We start from the raw sequence: 22,781 nt of genomic DNA, 5'->3' as shown, positions 1-22,781 counted from the left end.
GTTCACATTTTTTTTCAGACTTGGTAAAGACATTCTGTAGCTGAAAGTCTGTCTGCATTCTCCAACTATTTCAGCTAGTCTTAGACAGTCTCTTACCTTTTTTTTTTTTTTTTTCCCTGAGAAAAGACAAAAATCATCACAACAGACTTGATTCTGGTAACTTGTTGATAGAGAAATACAGGGATAAAGATGGATGGATCATCAGCATGCAGCAGATTACAGACCTATAATCCTGAATAATATATTGGGCTCCTATAAAAAAAAGCCACAAAACCAGCAATAAGATCTGAAATTTAAAACAAGATTGAAAGGTATTTAAAAGTCACCGTTATTTAGAGGGATGAAGGTGATAAACATTTCTATAGCCAAGGATCAAGGACTAAATCTGGAAAAGGCAAAAGGAAGCATATCTATGTCATTCATACCTACCTCAATTGTAGGAAACACAATCTGCTGTCAGTGTAGATACACTAGGTGGACAGTTTCTGACAAAACAAATAAGGACATGATGAAGCCTTCTGCAATCCAGATGTCACACAACAGGGCGAAAGTTTCTCAGTTTAATATATGGGTTAGTTTTTCTAAGATGATGATAAGCTCGGAGATGTAACATGGTGTCTACTACTAGGTTATTCTTGTAGCTAGCAGGGTGATTTTATATTTTCCTTACAGAGAGAAAGAAAAGCAGCCACAGACGTGTATGATGAAATGGGGAAAAGACTACCAACCTTCAGATGATAGGTTGAGACAGTTGGGTACATTCATCCACGGCTAAAAGATTTTCAGAAAAGTTAATTAGTAAAGTAAGGGTTTTCTTTTGGCTATAGTTAATTTGATAAATTCTCAATGATTAATATAGGCAGCATTAGCAGCATGAAATCTGCAAGATCTTGATACACAGTGATTTGTTTTGGTTTGTTTTTTATTTGGTTTGGTTTGGGGGATTTGAGGTGTAGTTAACACCTCAACTCCGTATAGCCGCACTGTGGATGAAAGAAGGCAAGAGGCCTTCTGTACAGTGTACAGAAGTACACTGCCTTATGCCCCACTGTACGCTGTATGCTGTACGCTGTACAGTGGGGCATAAGGCAGAGGGGAGACTGATCATTTTGAGTTTCTAGGAATTTAATGCATTCTACCAATTTGTCAGAAACAGTAATTAGCAGTAGTACAGCTACAGTGAAATTCATCTGAAGGAATGGGAGGGAAGGACTAGTCACACAGATGAATTGTAGATTCTCTGTGCAGCTGAGAAAGAGAAATTGAATCCTCCAAAAGAATTATTCTCCTTTCCATGGACTACTCGGTGATCCTGAGAAGTAAATCTCTTAGCCTAAACACTCCACAACAACATCAGATGTAAATTGGGTGTCCAACTAGGCACTTGCTAAACTTTCATTTTTGCTGTGACTTTCTGAAGTTCAGCTATAACTTGGAATTTCCGGACATTCTAACAAAATAGAGAGATTGCATTTAAAATTTTCTCTCCACTCCTTGATAAGTAAAACATGTAAAAATTACTTCAGTATGGTGATTTTTTTTTTTCACCTAAATTATTTCTCCAAGGAAAATATGACAATATTTCAAGGAGCATTCTTACAGGATAAAAACATATCTTGCTATCTTGAAAAGCCTTTAAATAAAATCAAAATGTAATCACAACTACATACATTATGTAAGATGACATTAGGCGCATATAGTAAGATGTTGCACAACTTTATATTATGTTGCAGTTATTTTCAATACATTCTTAATCATCAGAGACTCAAACAAGATTAATGGAATCATCTCTCCTCAACAGATGTAATGTGTAGGGTCACCCATTTTTCAGAAGTTTTAAAGATTTGTTTAAAAGCAGCTTATTCTGAGCCCAAACAAGAAATATGCACTTCTGACTAGGACATTCCTATAAGGCTACAGCAAGAATAGTTGCTGCAAGCAAGAATCTCCATCATCCCAAGAAGGCAAGTAGCTTTACTTTTTAAAGACAGTTTTGAGTGTTTAGTCACCAGGAGAAAAATGTTCTGTGATATCCATTTGGCAGGGGACTACACCACTGCTATTCAAAAGTATTTTGCCATTGCAGTATGCTCCTGCAGTCATTCATACAGCTATGACTCAACTTATCTGGGTCTTATACAGGGACTGTGCTTTAGCATAGTATGTTGGTGACTCATGGCCAAGAGGTAGCATGAAAGTCTCTTTTCCATTTTTTTTTTTTTTTTTTTTTTTTTTTTTTTTTTTTTTTCTTCAAGGGCCTGATCTCACTCTGCTATGGACTGGATCTGTGGAGTTTTGGCAAAGTCTGAGACTGGTCTCTCTCTTGTTCTTGTCATGATTCACCAAGAGAGTGCAGCTGTACTCCAGGTCCAGCTCACAACACAGACTCTAAAACCTGGAGGCAGGACTTTATCAAAAGAATAATTACCAGAAGAAATCTGTAGAATGAGGAAAGGCAAGCAGGGTTCATGATGGCAGAAGGCTCTGCAGAAAGACAGCACTGAACAGTGATTGTCTCTTTACCTTTCTGTCTTTCCAGAAGGTTTTCACACTCAATATCTGTTTTTATTAACTGGAATGTGTGCACCCCACTCTGAAATTTGACAAGGTAGTTAAATAAATTTAAAAAGTCATTGATATTATGGTGGATATTTTGAAGAAATTCTGTGGAGGGGAAGAGACAAGCTGGAAAAATGGAAGTAGGGGTATGGTCCTCTTAAAAGAAGTTTTTCTCAGCAGAAATAGTGTGACACAAGAGGAGCTGCAAAATGCCTTGTAAATACTCACCTAGATCCTGGTATTGATCCAGAGAGAAGTGAGGACTATGATAAAGAGGTGTATAAAATGGAGATTCTTCAGCTACAGTATGCATCATCAAATTCTGAATGAATGGCAGCTATTACTGGACACCTGTCATAAACCTATGACACACTGAGATTGACAGCTATTAACATATTGCAGTCTTTGCAATACTTCTAAAGGAAAAGGGCTAGCCTCCTGGTGGATGACATTTTGCCAGGAACTAACGAGTGTTTAATAGAGAAAAAGAATTAGTAATATAGAAGAAATAATTTAAAGAAATTAAACAATATTCATTAGAAAATTATTTTTAATTTGCAATTTATTTTGTTAAATCAGTTTAAATTAAAATGATATTTTTCAGACTAAATAAAGAATCTCTTTTAAATGGCTAATACGGTTTGGTAACTGAGGTGAAACTTCTCAAAAACATGGAATACTTTTAGCTGCTATTAAAGAAATCAAAGAATATAACAGAATACCAGCTGAAGAACAAGATAATATGAATATCACCAGTCTTGTCAGTGGAATTATTTTAGGAGATATTTCAAGAAAATGGTTGAATTACCCCAGGGAAGGATCATACTCAATAATAATAGTCATCAGTAATATAAACTTAAACAACTGTTACCTTAGTCTCTGATCAAAAGGGTGAATTGTTATTGATAATCGTAGCTGTTAATGATTATTCTCCTGAGAGCACAAGATAAACCGTAAGATAATTACTTCATATTAAAAAAAGTTGATTTCTGCACCATTCACTAGAACTACCTCTGCACAGCAAAAAATTTGCGTCATGCTGGAATGATGAATTTTCATCATATACTAGAATATGCAAGTCAGTGATTAAGGATGACTGCAAAAACAAGAGTTTGTCTAGCAGCAAAAGTCCCAAGACTAGGGGTATTCTAGTCTTACCTCTCTAGGACTGATTAAAGGAGAAAAATAACCTTCTCTGGGACTTGTTAAGAAAAAAAAAAATCAGAGCACTTTTGTATTGATGAAGTGATGAAGTCATTTTGAAAACATTGAAGACTTCTGCATTTTGACACAATGGAATATGCATTGTTCATATGCATATGTTCTTTATTGTTTAACTTCAGTCTATATCAACACTCCTTAAAGCTGACATGTTTGATACCATCAGGAAATGGTTACTGGTAATTAACAGTGTTATCTTTATGTGATCTAGTGAGGACTTGTCATGAAAAACTACTGAGGAAGATTGTTTCTTTCCACTTTGTGCTTCAGTAATTAAGCTTGGAACTAATGCAGTTTTTACATTATGTATTTTGACCTATTCCTGACACTGCAAATAAATCTGTTGACCTGACAATTGACTTTACAGCAAACTATTTGTATAATTTGAAGCTCAGACAGATCTCTCCTTATTTCCCTAGGAAGCATGGGAGATACTGATGATTGTGATGAATTAAAAATGGAAATTGAAGATATCTTTTTAAAGTGTCCTACACTAACCAATAATGGGAAGATGAAAGAAGAACCATAAGAAGAAAAATGGAGATGCAAAAGAAAATGGGAAAATTAGTGCAATCTCAAAGAATATATACCCTCTGCAATAGGCAAGGAAATGTAATCTGATGCACAAAAAATGCAATCTCCTAAATACCTCAGGGTTTTTTTACAGTTGAGAGGTCTAGAGGTCAATTAATAACAATTATAGGAGAAGTTCAGTAAGTGACATAATATATTACAAAAAGAGTGCTCATGTTCTGGACAGCAATTATATTACTCTTCATTAGATTTGCGATGGGATTCTGTTACTAAGAGTTTAAATTGGCATTCTGGAGAGAGTGTTTTTACATTATCGGACAGACCAGTCTTATGAAGAGGATTCACCTTTTTATGTCTTATACTTTGCAGATTAAAAAACTTCTTATATTCTGAGGAGGATTTGTCAGGATAAGGTATACTGAAAAGCCACTTTCAACTTTCAACAGAGGCAGAACCAAGTACCAACCAATTCTTTTTGAAACTGGGAAAAGTACAGACCACACTCTTTTGCCTGTCCCATTATTTTTCATTTTCACATCTTTGTCCTCCTGATCTGGCTGGAACAGTAAGTGTTCACAGTAGTCAGATAGAACAGCTGCCCTGTTAGCCTCTAACAAAATGAGACCAGACAGATAATCAAATATTAGTCTCCTGAGAGCATCCTATAAGCTGTGAAACAATTCTTATTCTTACCATTTTCAGAGAATTTCCATCCTGCCTGGAGACAAGAGGAAACAGCAAAAAGAAAAGAAAACTGCTATAAGATTTGAAGCTATGAGAGCAGGTGCTTGGAAGGCTGATTTGCCACATCTAATGCCAGGGTCCCTGTTTTCTAATTATTTAATGTGGTTTTAGCTACATTGGCAAATACTGTGGAGGAGAAGGTCTTCAGAGAAAATTAGTTGGTGCTGAGGACCACAATTTATCTGCTCCTGTAGACTGAAGACCTATTAGAACTGGAATACAGTAGGTTCCAGCACTTCTGGAAGGCACTTTCTAGTTTAGTCTCCTCCAAAAAGATGCTGCAAACATCATCATGTGCTTCAGGACCTCTCTGTTATGCCAATAAAATCTCAGTACATGGGGATGATTGGGAAGTTCAATTTGAAAGTAAACTGTATATGCACATCTGTAGTTCACTGGGGTGAACCATGTTGCTTCCTTGCCAGGGAAAACAACATAGACTAGAGAAGAGTCTGAACCAGTGCTCACCTCCCGCCTGCAATACCAACCTAGTCCAAACTGGACTTATGTTCCTAAACCACTGGCCTGAGATGCCACAGGCATCTCAGTGCCCCATTCCTGTGTAAGACTCCTCATCCTGTCTCGCACATCCTGTGCGAGACAAGTGCCTCGCACTTGCAAATATGATGCAGCCCTGTTTCTGTTGGTCACTATGTTCCACAGGAAAGTCCACCATCTTGAAAGATGGGAAATCCAGGTCCTGGGAAATCCAGTACCCATGGCCTGCATTTTCTGTGATATTTCCTGGAAGGTGAGGGAGAGGCAGAGAAAAAAAATATACTCTTGGGGGGAAAAAGAGACAGAGTGTTGACTTATATCCTGAAAAAAGAGGACGGGGCAAGAAAGTATTCACTTCTGTTTTCTGACTCATATTGAGAATATTTCAAGGTCTAGTGAAAGGCAATGGCAATAGTCTTTAGGAAGGCCAAGCAAATTATTGGGATTTGAAATTACCTTTTTTCACCTAGGCACTTCAGCCTTGTTACCCTGTATCTGCCTCCACTTCAACGTTTTTCATTTTGTCATGGCATAAAAGGAGAAGGGTAACAAATGGTAATTGTAGAGGAATACAGTTTTGTATGATCTAACACTTCTCCTCTCCCCTGGATGCAAAGATGTGTCTAGCTGTCTAGCCTTCTCCCTTCCCACATCCGTCGCTCTCTACTTGAGATTACTTCTCATTTAATTTTTAAGTGCCGCTATAGTTGCACTGTTAGTAATCATTTTAATGAATAACATAAGTGAGTGAGCAGTTAAATCAATGTATCAGAGATGAAATCTTAATTAAAATGGTATTTAGCTATGGGAAGTGAGAGTTTTATAATTTATTTTCTATTAAGATGTTGTCTGTTTCACCGAACACAATTATTTTGTGGTTTTAATCATGATATGAAAGCTTCACTGACGTTATTTTTCTCCATCTTTCTGTTCTCCTCCATGAAAATCCACTGGCTTCATCTTTAAGGATACATTTTAAAAGGTCAGTGCTAAAATGTTTGTATTCATTTTCTTTGTTCTTGAAATTATTTTTATTATTATTTATTTATTTATTTATTTATTTTTACAATTGCAACAACAGGCTACCATGCTGTTTATTATACAATTCTTCAATTTTATTACAGGGTAAACATTCAGATGGGTTTAAGTATGAAAGATTTATTACATATTTGAAACAATGTTTTTTTCTTTTTTTTTTTTTTTTTTTTTTGTTTGTTTTGTTTTTTTAACTTTTTTTTTTTTTTCCTGATGTGTCCTAAGGAGAATGTAGCTGTTTTTGTTTGGACCGCAGTTACAAAATACACGTGACTCTGCACTGGCATATCTAGTTATTCAAGTGCAAGAACATAAATCACGTGTATAGTCTTTGCAATCTGAGGGGCAAGGTACCCACAATTCCCACAAGTAATTACTTTGTGCATCCACACTTAGGATTTGCATATGTAACTTCACTAAAAATGTGCTAAGTAAATTTGAATCTACCGTTCTGAAGACATGGCTGCAATGGTCCTTTAGCTCTTGCTATTATACGCACTTTTATTTTTCTGGAGAACAGAAGACCTAAATTATTTTCTTTTCCTTCTCCACACATTGGATGTCTTTGCTCTCAGCAGGATAAGTGCTCCTTACACAACTACAAAAGTGACGACCACCAACTTTCCTCAAGCATAGTGAATGCAGTTGGACCACCCATTAGTGCTACCTTTTCAAAACTCTTCATGTACTCAAAGTGGTATGCAACACCCAGACCTGCCTTCAAATTTAATTTGTTCCTGTCAGGAAAACAGTTATGTCACAGAGAAATAAAGAACGTGTGATACCAACTATGTGAAATTACATAGGGCTGCTTTTAGGTTCCTGGGTGGTCTCGAACAATGAAATGTTGAGGACTCAACATGCTTTTCACCCCTCAACTAGAAGTGAAAGCTCCCAGGTGCAAAATACAGTTTTGTTTTATTTTCCTCCTCCTTAGATTTGGACTTGGACTTTAAGCATGAAAATTCTTTATAATTGTAGATGCACTACAGATTGTAGGTACCTCAAAGTTGAATAGGTAGCATCCAGACTGGAAATCACGAGCTTGTGCCAAGTTTTACAGTGCCTGAGGGATAGGGGTATTTATATATATAAATATAAACACTATATACAGTGCCTGAGGGATTTGCATGGAATCCAAACCAAACCTCACAGTTATAAGAAGTTGGGAAAGGAGTTATCTACACTGGCTGTGTAGAAAAAAAGACTTTCATGTTGCATTAGATTATCTTATTATATTGCAATCCTGAAGGTTGGAGTGTAGAAAAAGATTTCAGATGAGCTTAGGCAGAATCTTGGTCCCGACCTATGTAAACTAGTGTCCTTCTGGTTGCTTATAAGGGTGCTGTGCTACAATGCTGGAGCATTAAATGGTCAAACATAAATGCTTTCTGTGGATCTTCTACTATTAGGTAGCTGCATGGCTGAGGGCTGCAATGCAGTTTCATATTTAGGTACTTCAAATCTTTACCAAATTCAGTCCTTGAATTATCATCTTCTGTTTGCCAGCATCATCACTTCCCATTTTACTTTTCATTTTCTTTACTCTAAGGAATTTATCAATACTCTTTATTTTCCACAGTCTTAAAAAATAAAACTTTCATCTGCAAATTTTGCTATTTCTTGTCTTTAAAACCATTAGTTCAGTGAGGAATCGGTAAAATAAAATAAAATCAGGAACAGACCTACAAAAATGTGACCATGCCAATGGTACTCTCAAGCAATTTGTGAAAGATGACATTAATGTCCTACCCAACCTATAATTATGCAGCTCTTTTAACAATTAACTGATAGACCTAAAAAGGTCTTGAAAGACAATAAATTATGTAGCCCTATTCTTCTATTCACAGACTCATTAAATATGACTGAAGAAGTTAGAGACACATTGGTTTTCCTTTGCAGAAGACATTCTGGTTTGTTCCTCTTTAATAACAACAGTGATCTGAATCCTGCAATTTTGTTTGAGCATTAGCATTGTTCATTTTGCTGTTTCTGAAGTGATGCCTAATAGATCTGAAATTGCACTGGTGATCCCTCTAATGTTTTAGTCATTTGTTTGTTTGAAGAGAGCCCTTCTACTGTCAGCTGGAGAAAGTGACTTTAACTGAGAATTTAAATATTGTTGTTAGGTCAGCTTCACCAATACCAAGTGTTTGATGAGTATCAGCAAGTCCTGATTAACACACTGTCCCTTAGTTTATTATCCTGCATCAACATCTCCTTCTTTTGATGCTCATCTGGGCAAAGTTAACCTCCCCAGATTTCCTTCAATATCACCTCTCCCATTTTACAGTTTTCCTTTATTGCTTCTTTTGTTTCCTAGAAATCCAGAAAATATGAGATTTTTTTTTTTTTTTATCCTTGAGTTTTCTTTTTCTGATAGTTTACTATTATTCTTTCATGTTTGCTTTTCAAAGTTTTTATAACAATTTTTCATCTATTGTTTTATGATGGACTTCCTTTGCTTACAGGAAAAGTCAGATTTGCTACTATCTGAATCCAGTGGGTCCTGATACCATTCTTGTTCTTGTGTCATTTGAGAAATCTCATTGGTGCTGATTTTAAACTATTTTTAATGTCAGTCTTCTGTGCCTCAGTATCCTAATCCCAGAAATCTAACAAAAAAAATATTTTTGCACTATTTATTCTAAATGTTATGTTAGCTGTAATCCTTTACCTCCTTAAGTGCTAGCAAGCAGGTGGTCCTACACAGGGGTGAAATTATGTTTTTAAATCTTTATTGTAAACTGCTCATATAGAAAGAAGTTGTTTTGTAATCTTGCAAGTACCCTTAAACTTCTCATGCCAAACTTTCTCAATAGTCACGTTAATTGTATACCATTTCATTGATGGGATGAAGTTTTATAGAATAGTAAGAATTTTAATGGCTCCATAAACATCAGAATGCAAAGGCATAAGAAGAATTCATTGCATATTTTGTGAAACTCAGTCCATTTGGCAGATCAATCCATAACAAACCTAAAGACCATGGCTGTTTTCAGGGCAAAAGGACTTCACAGAGAGAAAGGGACTTGGAGATGGGCTGGGATTACTTTATTGCTTAGGGGGACAGCAGACCTGCTCCTTAGAGCCAGTGCCACCAGCTGCAGCAGGAGAGCTGCTCCTACACTTACTCTTTAATAAATGCATGTTCTCTCCTCTGAGCTCATGCCTCTGCCATCATGCTAGGATGCTGCCTGCTGTGTTAATCCACCAATGAAGAGACCTCAGGTCATATACTAATATGTGCCTTTACCTTCTGCCAGCACCCCCAGGACTGGCTATTAATTTTCAAGTCGTTGAATTTTCACTTAATGTACTGCAGCTCTCTGAAGCGTGGTGAATTTCTTTAACCATTAAAGCAGCTGTAAACTGTGTGTGTGGAACAATAACTGGATGATGATGCATAAAGAAACAGGAGAACCCAAAACAAAACAACACCTTTCATAGGAATAACCACTGAATGGGGCATTAGTTGCATTTTTATACAGTTTTGACTCAGAGGAGGATTATGATAATGATCACAACCAAACAGGTTGCTTCATGCTGAGAATCAAGCAGTGCAGTTATTCCAGGAGTGCCCCATAGACAGCTGCAGTCTGGGACACCTCCAGGGACAGGAAGAATTAGGGAGAGAGGCTGGGGTTGCCGCCCGACCTGAAGCACAGGAACGTGCGTAGTTTCCGCGCTAGTCCCGTCGGAGGAAAGGGCTGCGGGCGCAAAATAGTCGCCGAGTTTCCACCACCGCGGTTGCCTCACAATTTATACAAATCGCCTTTCTTTTTTTTTTTTTTTTCCCCGCCTACTCTTCCCCGCAGGTCTCCCGAGAGGGGCAGGAGGAAGAAGCAACAAGGGGAAGGAGAGGTGGAAAAAAAATAAAGATAGCTCGTTTTGCATTTTATGGCAAGCCCCTACGCATTTTGTAGCATCGTCGGCTTCAGCCCCCGGCCTCCCTTCCCCACCCCGGGGGCGCTCTGCGGCCGCGCAGAGCCGCCTGCAGCCTCCGGACTTGCGCGGCTCTCGTATTTGGGGTGCGCACAATTACCGCGGTTGCACTTGCGCGCCGCCTGCCTCCAGCGCAGCCCTAGGGGGCCGCGGTTAGAGGGGAGGGTCCCTGGGGACGGGCGAGGGGCTGGAGGCTGGAGGCTCCCCCGATGCCTGCAGCTGGTGCCTCTCTCCCCCAGAATCGCGGTCGAGCGGGACCGCGCAGTTCTCGCGGGTCTCCGCGCAAGGGGACCCAGCGCATCCTCTCCCGGCCGCGAGTCTCCGTTTGCCAGGGCCGAAGTGCTGCCCCTCAGGCTAAAAAAAAAGACTAACATATATATTAAAAAGCCTAATATATATTATATATAGCTTTAAATAGATATTAAATATTTTATACATCATACACATATATATTAAAGATGTTTTATTTCCCTCTTTGGAGAAAATAGCAAATCAATGCCACCCTTTCCTCCAAGCATGTTTCCCTTCTAGTAAGGGAGGCTCCACCTCTGCTAGAGATTGATTCGCCCGGCGGTTTTTAGGATAATTTATGGAGCAACCTGATGAGCCTATTGGGCGAGTTGCTCGGTCCTTGTAGAGTGGGTTCCTACCTGTTTGGGTGTTTTATTTTATTTTTCCCCCCTTTTCCTTCCCCTCCCTTTGCCTGCCGTGTGCCGCGAAGGGGGGGGGGACGGTGGGATTGGCAGGGTCGCCGTTCCCCAGCCTCTCCGGAGAAAAGTCGGGGAAAGGAGAAGCTCCCGCACGCCCATGGATGCGTGGGGGGGCTCCGCGCCCCTCTGGAGCCGCCGCCGCGGGGCCCGGCTGCTGCTGCTGCTGCTGACCGTGAGGCTGGGGAGCGGGTGAGTACGGCCGGGCACCGCCACCGCCAGCCCGTCTCCTCCCGGGGAGGTGCCGGCCGGGCTTGGGGAAGGGAATGAGGCGTGCTGAGAAACTTAAATAAATAAATAATAATAATAATAATAAAATTTTAAAGGTGCTTCCTTTAGATGCGGGGGAAGCCGGCACCGGGAAAGTAAAAGTTCTGCCGCATCCCACTTGTTCGTGGGAGCGTCGCATCACCCGGCCGGCGCAACAAACAGCCACCCCCGACCCGGCTGCGCTCCCACGGGTGGGGAGAGTCTGCCCCCGCCGCGGATGGCAGGGTGCTGGCACCGCTCGTGGTGCTGCTAGTGCTGCTACTTTTTTTTTTTTTTTTTTCTTTTCCCCCAGCCAGTGGGGTGCTCGCAGCCGGGAGTGCCTCCTGGCCTTGATCCTGCCCAGCCCCAGCTTGCGGGATCGGGCCCACGCGTGCCGGGCTGCTGCTGCTCAAGTCCGCCAAGTTGGAGATGTGCCCTCCGAGGGAGAGTTGCGAAATTTGGGCTGGAGGGCTCTCAAGACACAACAGTTTGGTGCTGTTGTGTGTTAGTAGTGCCCGTAAAAAAATTAACAAAAGGCAATCTGATCGTTCAACGGCTTTAATAATTCAGAAGTAATGTGCATCATTCCACAGGTTATACTGTCCTTAAAAAACAAAGCAGTATCGAAATGGTATTCAGTTGTTGCTCAGTTTCTTCATAAAGGAAGACCAAATTGTCATTCCAAGAGGCTATATCAGATATGTAGTATAAAGACTGGCTGAAAAAGAAAAAAGAATCCATAAACATTTTTTTAAAAGTCTATTAGAATGTAGACCCCTTCCTCATGTTGAATGATCATTTATCAATCGTGTGAAGTGTGTTCATCTCAGCTCATCTCTCATCTTCCGAAGGCTGCTGTGTTATCCTATTTAGAAACCCTACTGATTATACTTTTCTTATTCTGTCTTTTAAAACCTTGGCATATTATGGAAATATTTTTCAAAAGCATTGATGGAAATTATACCAGTGCAGCTGTGCATCTTCAGAATGCTTCTTAATGAACATATTGTACCTCAGGTATGAAAGAAATTATCAAGTGGTTTGAGAGAAAAGAATATGCATGCTAATATATCAGTTCAAAGGCTTGGTTACAAAGGAGAAGGACTAGCTTAAAAAAAAAAAAAAGTTTTTTTTTTTGTTGTTGTTGTTGTTTTGTTTGTCAAAGTGTGGTTGTGATTATAAGACTAGGTGTTAGATTATTATGTTTACATCTCATTAATGGTCGCATTTATAAAGAAGTTGATGAGAAGTCTTCAGTGAGAAAAAGGAGTAACTTACATGCATCTTTTTATTTTGTGCTTCAGAACATCTCAGATAAAATGCGCCCGTTGGTTTAAATAGGCACTTATCTGAATCAACGTTTTTCAGCCTTGCCTTTCATCCAGAGAATACATAGGAAAACAGTGTCTCTGTTGAGAGACTTTTTTTTTTTCTTTTTTTTTTTTTAACGTAACCACAAATGGACATATTTTTCAGATCCCGATTCTCTGATGTGTATTGCATTACAACTCAGGGTGTTTGCAGAGAGCTTGCAAGCTCTAGCACCTTTTAGCAGCCTGCCACAAAGTATGATGGAAATACTATTTCTCTTCTCTGGCTGCCTTTCTGTAGTTTCAGCCAGAGCTTTTCATTGAAGTCCAAATGAAAAAACATAGAAGCAATGCTTTTCTCAAGAATAGACTAGGCTACACCAATTCTAGCTGGTTTTCCAAAAACATCCTACAGGAGCCAAAACATCTTTCAAGCCATGGTTTTTAAAGGCTGCAAATTGCATAACTTTTCGTATGCATTTCATAGAATGGTTTGGGTTGGAAGAGACCTTAAAGACCATCTAGTTCCAACCCTCAGTTATATATGTTGTTTTGTGTCGAGTGTGGGTAAAAGTTACTGCAGATATGACATGTGGAACTAAAGCCTAAGAAAGGAAATCTGAAGTTGATTTCAACCATTTTTAGTGTATTGCCCCCAACGCCATAGCACACCTTCACTGAAGGAATTTGCAACAGTTGAATTCTGATCTGTAAAACAGTTGTTTTACCCTAGTTCTGCACACACACCACAAACAGACCAGAATTATCATTGCACTCGGTGTAAGTTCATGAGCTGGTATTTTGAAGAGGGATGTCTTCAATAGCTTGTCTACCTTCTACAGAAGTGATCCTTTCCAGGTATGTGCAAGAAAAAAGTAGTTACCCAGCAGTCACCACAGTCCTACAAGTTCAGCAGTTCAGCACACTCATTATACTTAGTAATCTCAAATAAACAGATATTTCTTGGGGAGACCATAAGGGCTGATAATAAAATTAATATTGTTTTCCTAGTTCTAAATATACAGGCACAGCTAAACTGTCACTTTTTTTTTTTTTTTTTTTTTTTTTTTTTTCTACTGAGTAGAGCAAGAGTTCAGTTGGAAGGGACCTTCAAAGATCATTGAGTCCAACTTCCTGACCTCTTCAGGGCTAACCAAAAGATCAAGCTTATTAACGAGGACATTGTCTGAATGATATCTGTCGGTCAGCATCTATACCAGTATATGTAAGGTTTACTTTATTTTGCCATACATTCTCTTTAGTTTTGGCGGTGGCTGTTCTAAAAAGCAGTTATAAATGCCCCATCACAATGGGACTGTCAGCAGGTGCAAATGTCAACTAATATTTTCTTTTCCATTTCATAGCATCTCGTAGGAAAATACTTATATAATACAGCCTACATTTTCTTCTTGGATAAATTCATGGATCAGAGTTAAGCCTGTCATAACAACATGGGTTTCTTAATGCTTGATAATAGTGATTTAGTGTTTCATTTGAACATCTGCGATGTTTATTCATTATTATCCTTACTCATATATGCTTTTTTCATGACGTGACAGTGAAGAACTCGTTATTTAGTAGAACCAGTTGTTTAAAAAGTTCTTTATTTTATTAACAGTTCATAATCTTTTTTGGCAGAGTTAATATAAAATTTAACTAGAAATAGTTAAATATCAAGAATGACTATTATTTATGCATAATTTTCTGTTCCTTTATTGGATTTAAAGGAAATCTTCAAACTATGGCAATCTGAAAATGATCTCATAGTAAATTAAACAACATTTTCATTTGCTTTTAACTTTCTGCTTGTTAAATATTGTTGCTTGCTACCAAGTCAAACTTTTTTTTTTTTTTTTTTTTAAGCTGGGTAGAAAATGTTAAAGGTGAGCACTCATTGACTTTGGTCAACTTTTTAATGGATACATGTCTGACCACGTAAATTACAAGGGGATAAAAGGACTAGTTTTTTTCTTTGAAGTTACAGAGGAACAAAATTTGGGTTTAATGCAACACCTAGTTTCTATGGACAGTATGCAGGAGTACCTTGGCATATGTGCAGTTGGAAAGTAAGTTGCACTGGTTTGTGCTATCATATATAGCTGAAGAGGTCATGTATTTTGAACTCACAGAAAAAAAGATAAGAGTCTGCAAGTTGCCAAGATGAACAAACAACCTTTTTTTTTTTTTTTTTGATAGTAACATTTATGAGAGAAGAGTGTCTGGGCTTTTAAATTACTTGCTTAGTCCTCTTTTGCATGGCATACTAAACTGATTATGCACTTAAAATAATATCATAACGTGTGGTAAAAAGTGACAGAGAGAAATTATGATTACAAACAATAGTATGTAGCACACTGACAAGAGTCTTTGAAAGGGTGGTGGATGGCAGTGGTGCTAAGCTTTATTTTTTGACAATTTCACTTAATAGTAAAAATTTGTAAGGAAGAATAGCTCAAATGCAATTGAATTAATCTGCTGATGACATGGAAATCCTGATTTTGCAGTTTTACACATGTGAGTGCTTCTATTAATAAATCTAAAAATAGTGTGGTGAGTTCAGTGGCCTACTGGCCTATGTAAAAACCTGATTCTACATATTTAGACTTAAAAAGGTAAATCATGCACTGAAAAAGATGTTGTGATAGAGGTGGCTGGAAAGACTAGATATGTCTCTCCAGTGCTCCAAGAAGTTGAACAGAATGGAATTTGCTTCAAAGAGGGAAATCCTAATGATTGGCAAAGATGAAAATAAATACTTCATAAAATATGCTTTCATTGATGTATGTTCAAGTCTGCAGGATCTGTTATGATAATCTGGTCCAACATAAGAATAAATGAAGATGCAGAACTTAACTTCTGCATCAGGTTTGTTGCTTCAGTATAACTGTTTTAAGCCCCTGCACACACACTCAACAAGAAGAAATCCAGTGAAGTATTTTACAATATTTCTAGTCTGAGGTTTTTCTAGTTTCCAGCCACTGGATTTTCTGCCTTCTTCTGCTAGATGAAAAAGTCTCTCCGCTTCCTTTCTCTTCCTCTCTTTCTCTCTTCCTCTCTTCCTTTTTTTTTTTTTTCTTTTTTTTCTTTTTTCTTTTTTTCTTTTTTTTCTTTTTTCCTTTTTTTCTTTTTTTCTTTTTTTTTTCTTTTCTTTTTTTTTTTTTTTTTCCTCTTCCATTTACCACATGCTACAACTGTCCCAGCCACTTTTGAATCTGATGTGCTTCAGTCCATCTCTTGGGAAAACCGTGACCCTGTTTGTACCTCTGATTCTTGTACCTCTGTGAGGGCAACCTCACAGTGTGGACCCATGGCTGCAGATGCTCTTAGGAATGGAGCATGGTCTGCAGCACCTTGAAGAAATCTCAGAGCACCTCAAATTAATCCTGAGATTCTTAAGGGAATCACTATCTTGGTTATAAAACATCCAAAGGGAATCACTATCTTGATTATAAAACATCCAGTTTTCTGTTTTCACCATTGTCTTTCATGACATGTTTGGATTACTTCCTTGCTTCGAAAAACTTCCTCACCTCTCAGAGATGAGAAACTGATGTGCAGTTACGTCCATAGCAGTATTTATGGGGTGAGTGATCTAGTCCAAAATGAAAGTTTTATACAAATGTGTGACAATCAGAGATATTCAGCACAGGGTGGAATTTTCCATTAAATTGGATTTACCCAAGCTACAGCTGGAATTATTTCCTTGGTATATATAGTTTAAGAGGCAACTTGATAGCAGCTTACATTTTTCTCTCAGATAAGTAAACTGAGCTACTTAAATTTCTTCAGCAAATATTGAATTATTCGTTTAGACATTTTTTAAACCCTTTCAAATTTTTCTTTGAAGAGCAGACCTCAAAAATGGGTAGATTATACAAATATTAGCCTCACTAATGGTATATACACACAGAATATTACTTCCCTACTCCTGCTTAATACTGCTGAGATAATATATCCCGGGATTAGCTCCAGTACTGCCCTGGTGTACTTCGTGTTCTTTTTGATTTTTGCCTTGATTCTCAAATCCTTTTCAGTGCTACTGCATTCCTCATTCCTGGTCGGGTGTGAATGTCTTTCCATGGTCCTAAATTATATGCAGTCATTCTTCTTGTTTTCAAGAAGATAGACAGAAATTGCAGGTAGAAAAGATCTGAGGTAACACAAGATACATCCCCACTGGATGAAATTATTCGAAGGCTTAAAAAGTAGCTGATTGCCCATATAATATGGTTTTATTCTTATTTAAGGCAGTGTACCATGAGGGATTAAGTCTTCTTATTAATAATGTAATATTATAGTCCAATTTATCTTTCAGAATAAAGTTCAGCGGGGTGGAATTTATATTAGGAAAAGTTGTAATATTAAGTATTAATTTAGGTTGCTAACTCTGGCACTGTAAGTCATGACAAATTTTTTGTTTTCTCTTCATTGTGCAATGTCACATTTACATTGTAGAATAGATTATGTAGATGTTTTTAAAAATAAACTATTCCCTAAGTTTTCCTTGAGGGAGAAATGTACTTGACCTCACCAACATATAGACATTGAATATGTACCAGATTGTGTCAGACCTGCTGCAGGTGAGCTATGAAGCCATATCTTAAGATCTAGATTTTTTGATGAAGATCTGATGGCCAGCAGGTTTCATCCAGCAGGGGATATTTCTGACAGTCATAAACTTTATTCACCATCTGTCAAGAGGTGGAATGCTTCTCTTGTAAAATACATGTGTTATATTTAATACACAATAAATTACACTGGGGAAGAGAGAATTTTGCTTGCAGAGACAGACAGCAAATTTTATCTTGCATGGTTTAGGTATTGTCACTAGCCCTTAAAGAGCATATTTGCCTCTTTGTATGATTATTCATTAATTTCATTGACCTTTGGATTAGTCCACAATTGCCTAATAACAATTACACAACAATTACACAAAAAATTCAGAAGAACCCATTGACTCTCTTTCTCTTGGGTATAAGTTGTCATTGCCTAGTTATAGAAGGTGTATGGCTTTTTCTATGTTATTGAGCCAGATTCACCTATACACTGCAGTTATGGTATGCAGTTCAATACAAGTCTCTAGTTCTGTTGCTACTACAGCCTATATATATTTCTTAAACTCCCAGGGAAGAAGACTGGTGCTTGCTCAGGTGTGTGTCATTACTTGGAAGTATTTTTAAGAAGCTAGTTTTTGTGAAGGGCTATAGTAGATTCCTAGTTACCTGAAGATTTTGCAGGAAATATGCTATGAATTGTGTTAGAACACATGTTTGCATGAGTATGCATAAATATCAGTAGCTTATATAACTGAAACTACCTCATGAAGGAGAACTTGTTTTATATATTTCTTGTGATGCAGGAGACATTTTAAAGTTGAAATCTAACACTGTTGACTTTGTTATTTGATTAATGTTATAGTGGCTGTGGGGTGGCATTTAATTAGGGTAACTGCTTTTTATTAAGGTTATGGATCTCAGTATTCATTTATGTTAGGTTTGTTTTAGGTCTAGTTCTACTCTGGAAAACGTTTCTTCAATCAAAGCACTTAACACACCAAAAATACATCAGTTCATTCTGAACCTGATGATAATTAACCTTTCATCAGTCAACTGCAGATAAAGATCTGCAGTCTCTTGAACTGGATGCTGACATGTGGCACATGGATTTATGTCTGTTTGTCTCTGTGTGATGATTCTAGTCTGAAACTCCGAGGAGGTCTGATACTGTTGTGCTTAATGTGCTCCAGATATCCAGAGGTGATGCCTTTTCATCATCATGTCCTTTCTTAGTAATTTGGGAACATTTTGTCCTTTACTTAGTGCCATTTGTCTCTTTTCAGTCATATCTACTTAGACTCTATAATTTGCTATGGTTATCCTTTTATCTTCTGTTCTCTGAAGCTCAATTTCTTCCCTGCTATTTGGTCTGAAGGAGCACTGGAATATGGCATTTTATGTTTTAATTGCTTGATTGCATGGTCTGACCAAAACCCACAAAAAAGGTGAGACTTACCAAATGAGAAGGCAAAACTTAACAATGTCCATTGCTAGGTTTCATTCAAATCCATCTGAAATAAATCTCCCTAAGAATTTTAGTAATTTACACTTCAGTTTCAGTCAAGGCAGTATCAATTTTCTTAAAAACTACTTTATCTTCTTGATAAGTTTTATTTTCTTTTGCATATAATGGTGGGAAGACTCTCCTTAGAAGACAATTGGTAGGAGAACATAAATGCATATTTCTCTAAAAAAAATATAATGGCAGAATGCACTTTATGCCTAAGAGGTTTTGTTGGCCAAAACAAAACACACAACACATTCTGCAAGTTTTTAACCAGAACATAGAATAATTGGTGTGAAGAAAAGAGGACTAGTGATAAATGTGTCCTGGTTTCTCACTTGTCTGGGGCAGAAAAAGAGCTGCTCAGAGCATCAGGAACAATGATGTTAGTATAGCCATTGCTGAAGAAAAATCATGTATTTTTAACTTGTTGAAAGATTGCTTATGTTCATATGTTTGATGGCAGTGCTGCCATTCAGAGGGCCCCAGAGCTGATGGTAGAATGGGTTGAGAGGAATATTATGAAATTTGTTGAGGATGAATAAGAAGTTCTGCAGCTGGGCCAGAAGCCCCCCCCCAGGCAACAGAACAGGCTGGGGACTGCTATCTGAGGAGCAGCTTTGCCAGAAAGGACCTGGAACTTGTGGTGGACATCAGGGTGCCTTAGCAGCAAAGGCGGCCAGCAACATTTTGGGCTGAACAGGCATGTACTCAGGAGGTTGAGGGAAGTGACTGTCTCACTCTGCTCAGCACCTGCCAAACCACATATAGATACTGCATCCACTTTTGGGTCTAAACAGGAGAGAACTCAGCAGCGGGCTGTCAAGCTGGTCAGGCAGGAAACCTTTCCCTGTGATGAGAGGTGAGAGGCTGTGGGACTGGGGCTTGTTCAGCCTGCAGAAGAAGTGGCTTTGAGGGACCCAACAGGAACCCCTAGCACTTACAGGAAGGTGATTAAGAAGACAATGATAGCCTCTTCACAGTAATGAGTGGTAAGAGAATAAAGAACAATGATGAAGAATTGCAACAGGACAAGACCCAATAAGGTGTAATGAAAAAAAACACCACACTATAAGGATAGATAAGCTGTGGAACATGTCCATTAAGGCTGTGGGATTTCTGTCCTTGGAGTTTTCAAAGACCCAAATGGGTTAAGCTTTAATCATCCTTTTCTGAATTCAGTATGAGCCCTCCTTTGAGTTGAATTTGACTTCCCAAGGTCTTTTCTAAAGTGTGTGATTCTGTGGGAAATAGCAAGAATTAGCAAATTACATTTTTTTTTTCCCCCAGTATTGTTTGCTATCTCACTCATATGAGGTTCTTGCTCTCTGTTTTATAGTGTAAAAGAAAAGGGGTGCAGAGGTGCAGAAACAGCTACTTGTCCCAATCAGATTTACAAAACTGGGAAGAGTATTTTTGTGACCACATATGAAGGTAAACTACTATTTTTACTAAGGTGGTCAAAATGCTTTATCAAACTTAATATGTTTGAGAAACCAGTAGCTCTGAACTGGCACAGAGAATTACCTGTATGTGGATAGATAGATGTGTGGAAAATTTTCAACTAATTTTTGGACAGTAACTTGGTAGAAGCAGAGATGGCAGTTATACTGGTTTGAACATATCAATAATTGGATGAACTTTCAATGAGAGAAAATTAACTCAGTGTTATGTGTAAGGACTGGTGGATAAAGAATAACTGCGATGCTTTGAGTCCAGATGATAATTTCTGTGAGAACTTTGAAGTCATTTGAATTGATAAGAACAAATTTGACAAGTGTCATTTGAAATAATATAACATTACATGAAAGTTGACATAGGAGGAGAGCAATTTGTGTTGGTCTCAGAAAAAAATCTTCTGTATCATATCTTTAATAATTCCTGTTGTTCTGAACTTCAGAAAATCATGTTTCTATAAATGTTCTTTGGAGTCAGGTAGTGCTTTTGTTAAGTGTTCAGAGTTAAGTCTACTTGTATTGTTCATATTAGTTTTTGTTATACTAGTATACCACCGAGATGTTGAAGATCATTTTACAAGAAATGTGATAATGCTTTTAAGTGAAGGTCTTACTGAGACTAAAATTAATTGTACTGAACTTATTGTGTGTGGGAGAAAAGTTTCATATCTTTCAGAGGTGCACTTCAAAGCTGTAATGACTCAGAAAAGCTTGATCACCTGATGCTTGTGATATGCATTAAGATGCCATGAGTCTGGTAGTCTAAACACTCAAATTTGTAGGCAACACTTTCGATTATATGAATTGTTGAAATGCCAGCTTTTGTTTTGTTAGGTGATTTTCTTAAACAAAACTTTACCAATTATCAAATAGGTAAGTAAACTTTACTTCTTTATTAAGTTTAACCTAAAAATGGAGTGTTTTTTTCTCTATGATAAGAATCTTTTTTTTTTTTTTTTTTTTTTTTTTTTTTTTAATTATTATTATCATTATTATTTTCCCTGATAATTTTAATGCTGGTTTCAGGGGAAAATTCATCCCTTCAGTCAAAACTTGTGAAGGAGAAGGGAAAGAGGAAACAAGGCAAGAAATTATGAATAGTCAGAAAACATGATATTAGAGAAAGCAAAGAACATAAGTAAGTATGTATATACAGAAGAAGAATCAGCCTAATGGTATCTGGTAGGTAAACTGCAAAAATATTTTAAAAAGCTATATTAAGTAAAACAGATACTTTTTTGGGATAGAAATGGATACAGTGGGATAGAAATGCATTTTGACACACAACGAGATGCCAGACTCTGGGAAGGCAAAAAAAAAAAAAAAAAAATAAAATAACAACAGGAGGAAAGGGAATAAATTGATAAAAGCACCTGAGATGAAATGGATGGGGAAAAAATAAAAGAGATGTTTTTGTCAAGAGAATGTCAAACCACTTTAAGAAGAATGAAGATGAAGGAATATGCCAGTGAGTCTATATCTCACAGGATTAGAAAGAGCTAGTAACGCTTCCCAGATACATGTTTTCAGTAGCCACATTTCTTTGTTTGCAGTTCCAGTATTTTCCCAGGAATTTTCTGCCATGAATAAAGCATACCGGTGAAGAAGCTGATGATGAAGTGCAAAAGAGTTCTACAGAAACTTCATATACCAAATGAGTATGAAGTCAGTCATCAAGTTTTGAAGTTTTGGAGAGATGTCTAAAAAAATACAGTACTCGTAGAAGCAGAAGAAAAAATTCAGGAAAGTCCTTGAGGAAAAAATGTTGTTGTGTCCTATTCTAGCAGTCATTCCCCAGGGACATAGTCACTGCACCAAGCCTGTCTGAATTTAAGGAGCGATTGGACTATGCACTTAGTCACATGGTCTAAACTTTTGGGCAGACCTGTGTGGTGCCAGGAGTTGGACTTGATGATCCTTATGGGTCTCTTCCAACTCGGGATATTCTACATGTATGATTCTATGATTCTATGACTATGTGGTTCTGCTGCTATTGGTATTGCTGTGAAAAAGTGATATTCTTGTATGTGCAGGACTCAGAGTCCTGAAGGATACTGCAAATCTGTTTCAGGTTCTTGTTTTATCTTAGGTAGATCCAAAAAAATATGCTATTATATATTTTAAATTGCTCAGATAAGAGCAATTATTCTTTCCTACCATGTTGAAGTTGTACATGTATTTTGCACTATTTGTAATGAAGTCTCTTCTGTCTCGGGCAATGTTTAAACTTGTCATCCTTCTACAGTTCAGATTTTCTTCTATACCTGGCCCTATGCCTTGGTCATTCATGTGAAACATATAAGAACTTGCCTTTTTACCTTCAGAATTAGAACCAGCACCTGTAAAAGTGCTTGGCTCTGAATACTGGGTTGTCAAATCCCATGCTTTGTTTTTTGGCAATGCTTTAGGTCTTTTTTCATAGTTGACTAGGTCATCTGACATCTGAACTCTTACTGATGGGG

At 37.8% G+C, this 22,781-nt stretch overlaps 1 protein-coding gene across 2 annotated transcripts in view; it reads left to right on the top strand.

Moving 5' to 3' along the window:
* Positions 1-11,184: 11,184 nt before the first annotated feature.
* Positions 11,185-22,781, top strand: part of GABRG1 (gamma-aminobutyric acid type A receptor subunit gamma1) — a 59,596-nt gene continuing 47,999 nt past the window's right edge. For both annotated transcript variants that reach the window (XM_084518604.1, XM_084518609.1), the window contains exon 1: positions 11,185-11,435. In XM_084518604.1, coding sequence (XP_084374730.1) covers positions 11,344-11,435 — 92 coding nt within the window. In that variant the 5' untranslated portion in view covers positions 11,185-11,343. The remainder of the gene's footprint in view (positions 11,436-22,781) is intronic.

Source organism: Aythya ferina (assembly GCF_964211825.1).
Source record: "Aythya ferina genome assembly, chromosome: 4".
Classification (NCBI taxonomy): domain Eukaryota; kingdom Metazoa; phylum Chordata; class Aves; order Anseriformes; family Anatidae; genus Aythya; species Aythya ferina.
The sequence above is the reverse complement of the archived record's forward strand: the minus strand, read 5'-3'. Positions and strand labels throughout refer to the sequence as shown.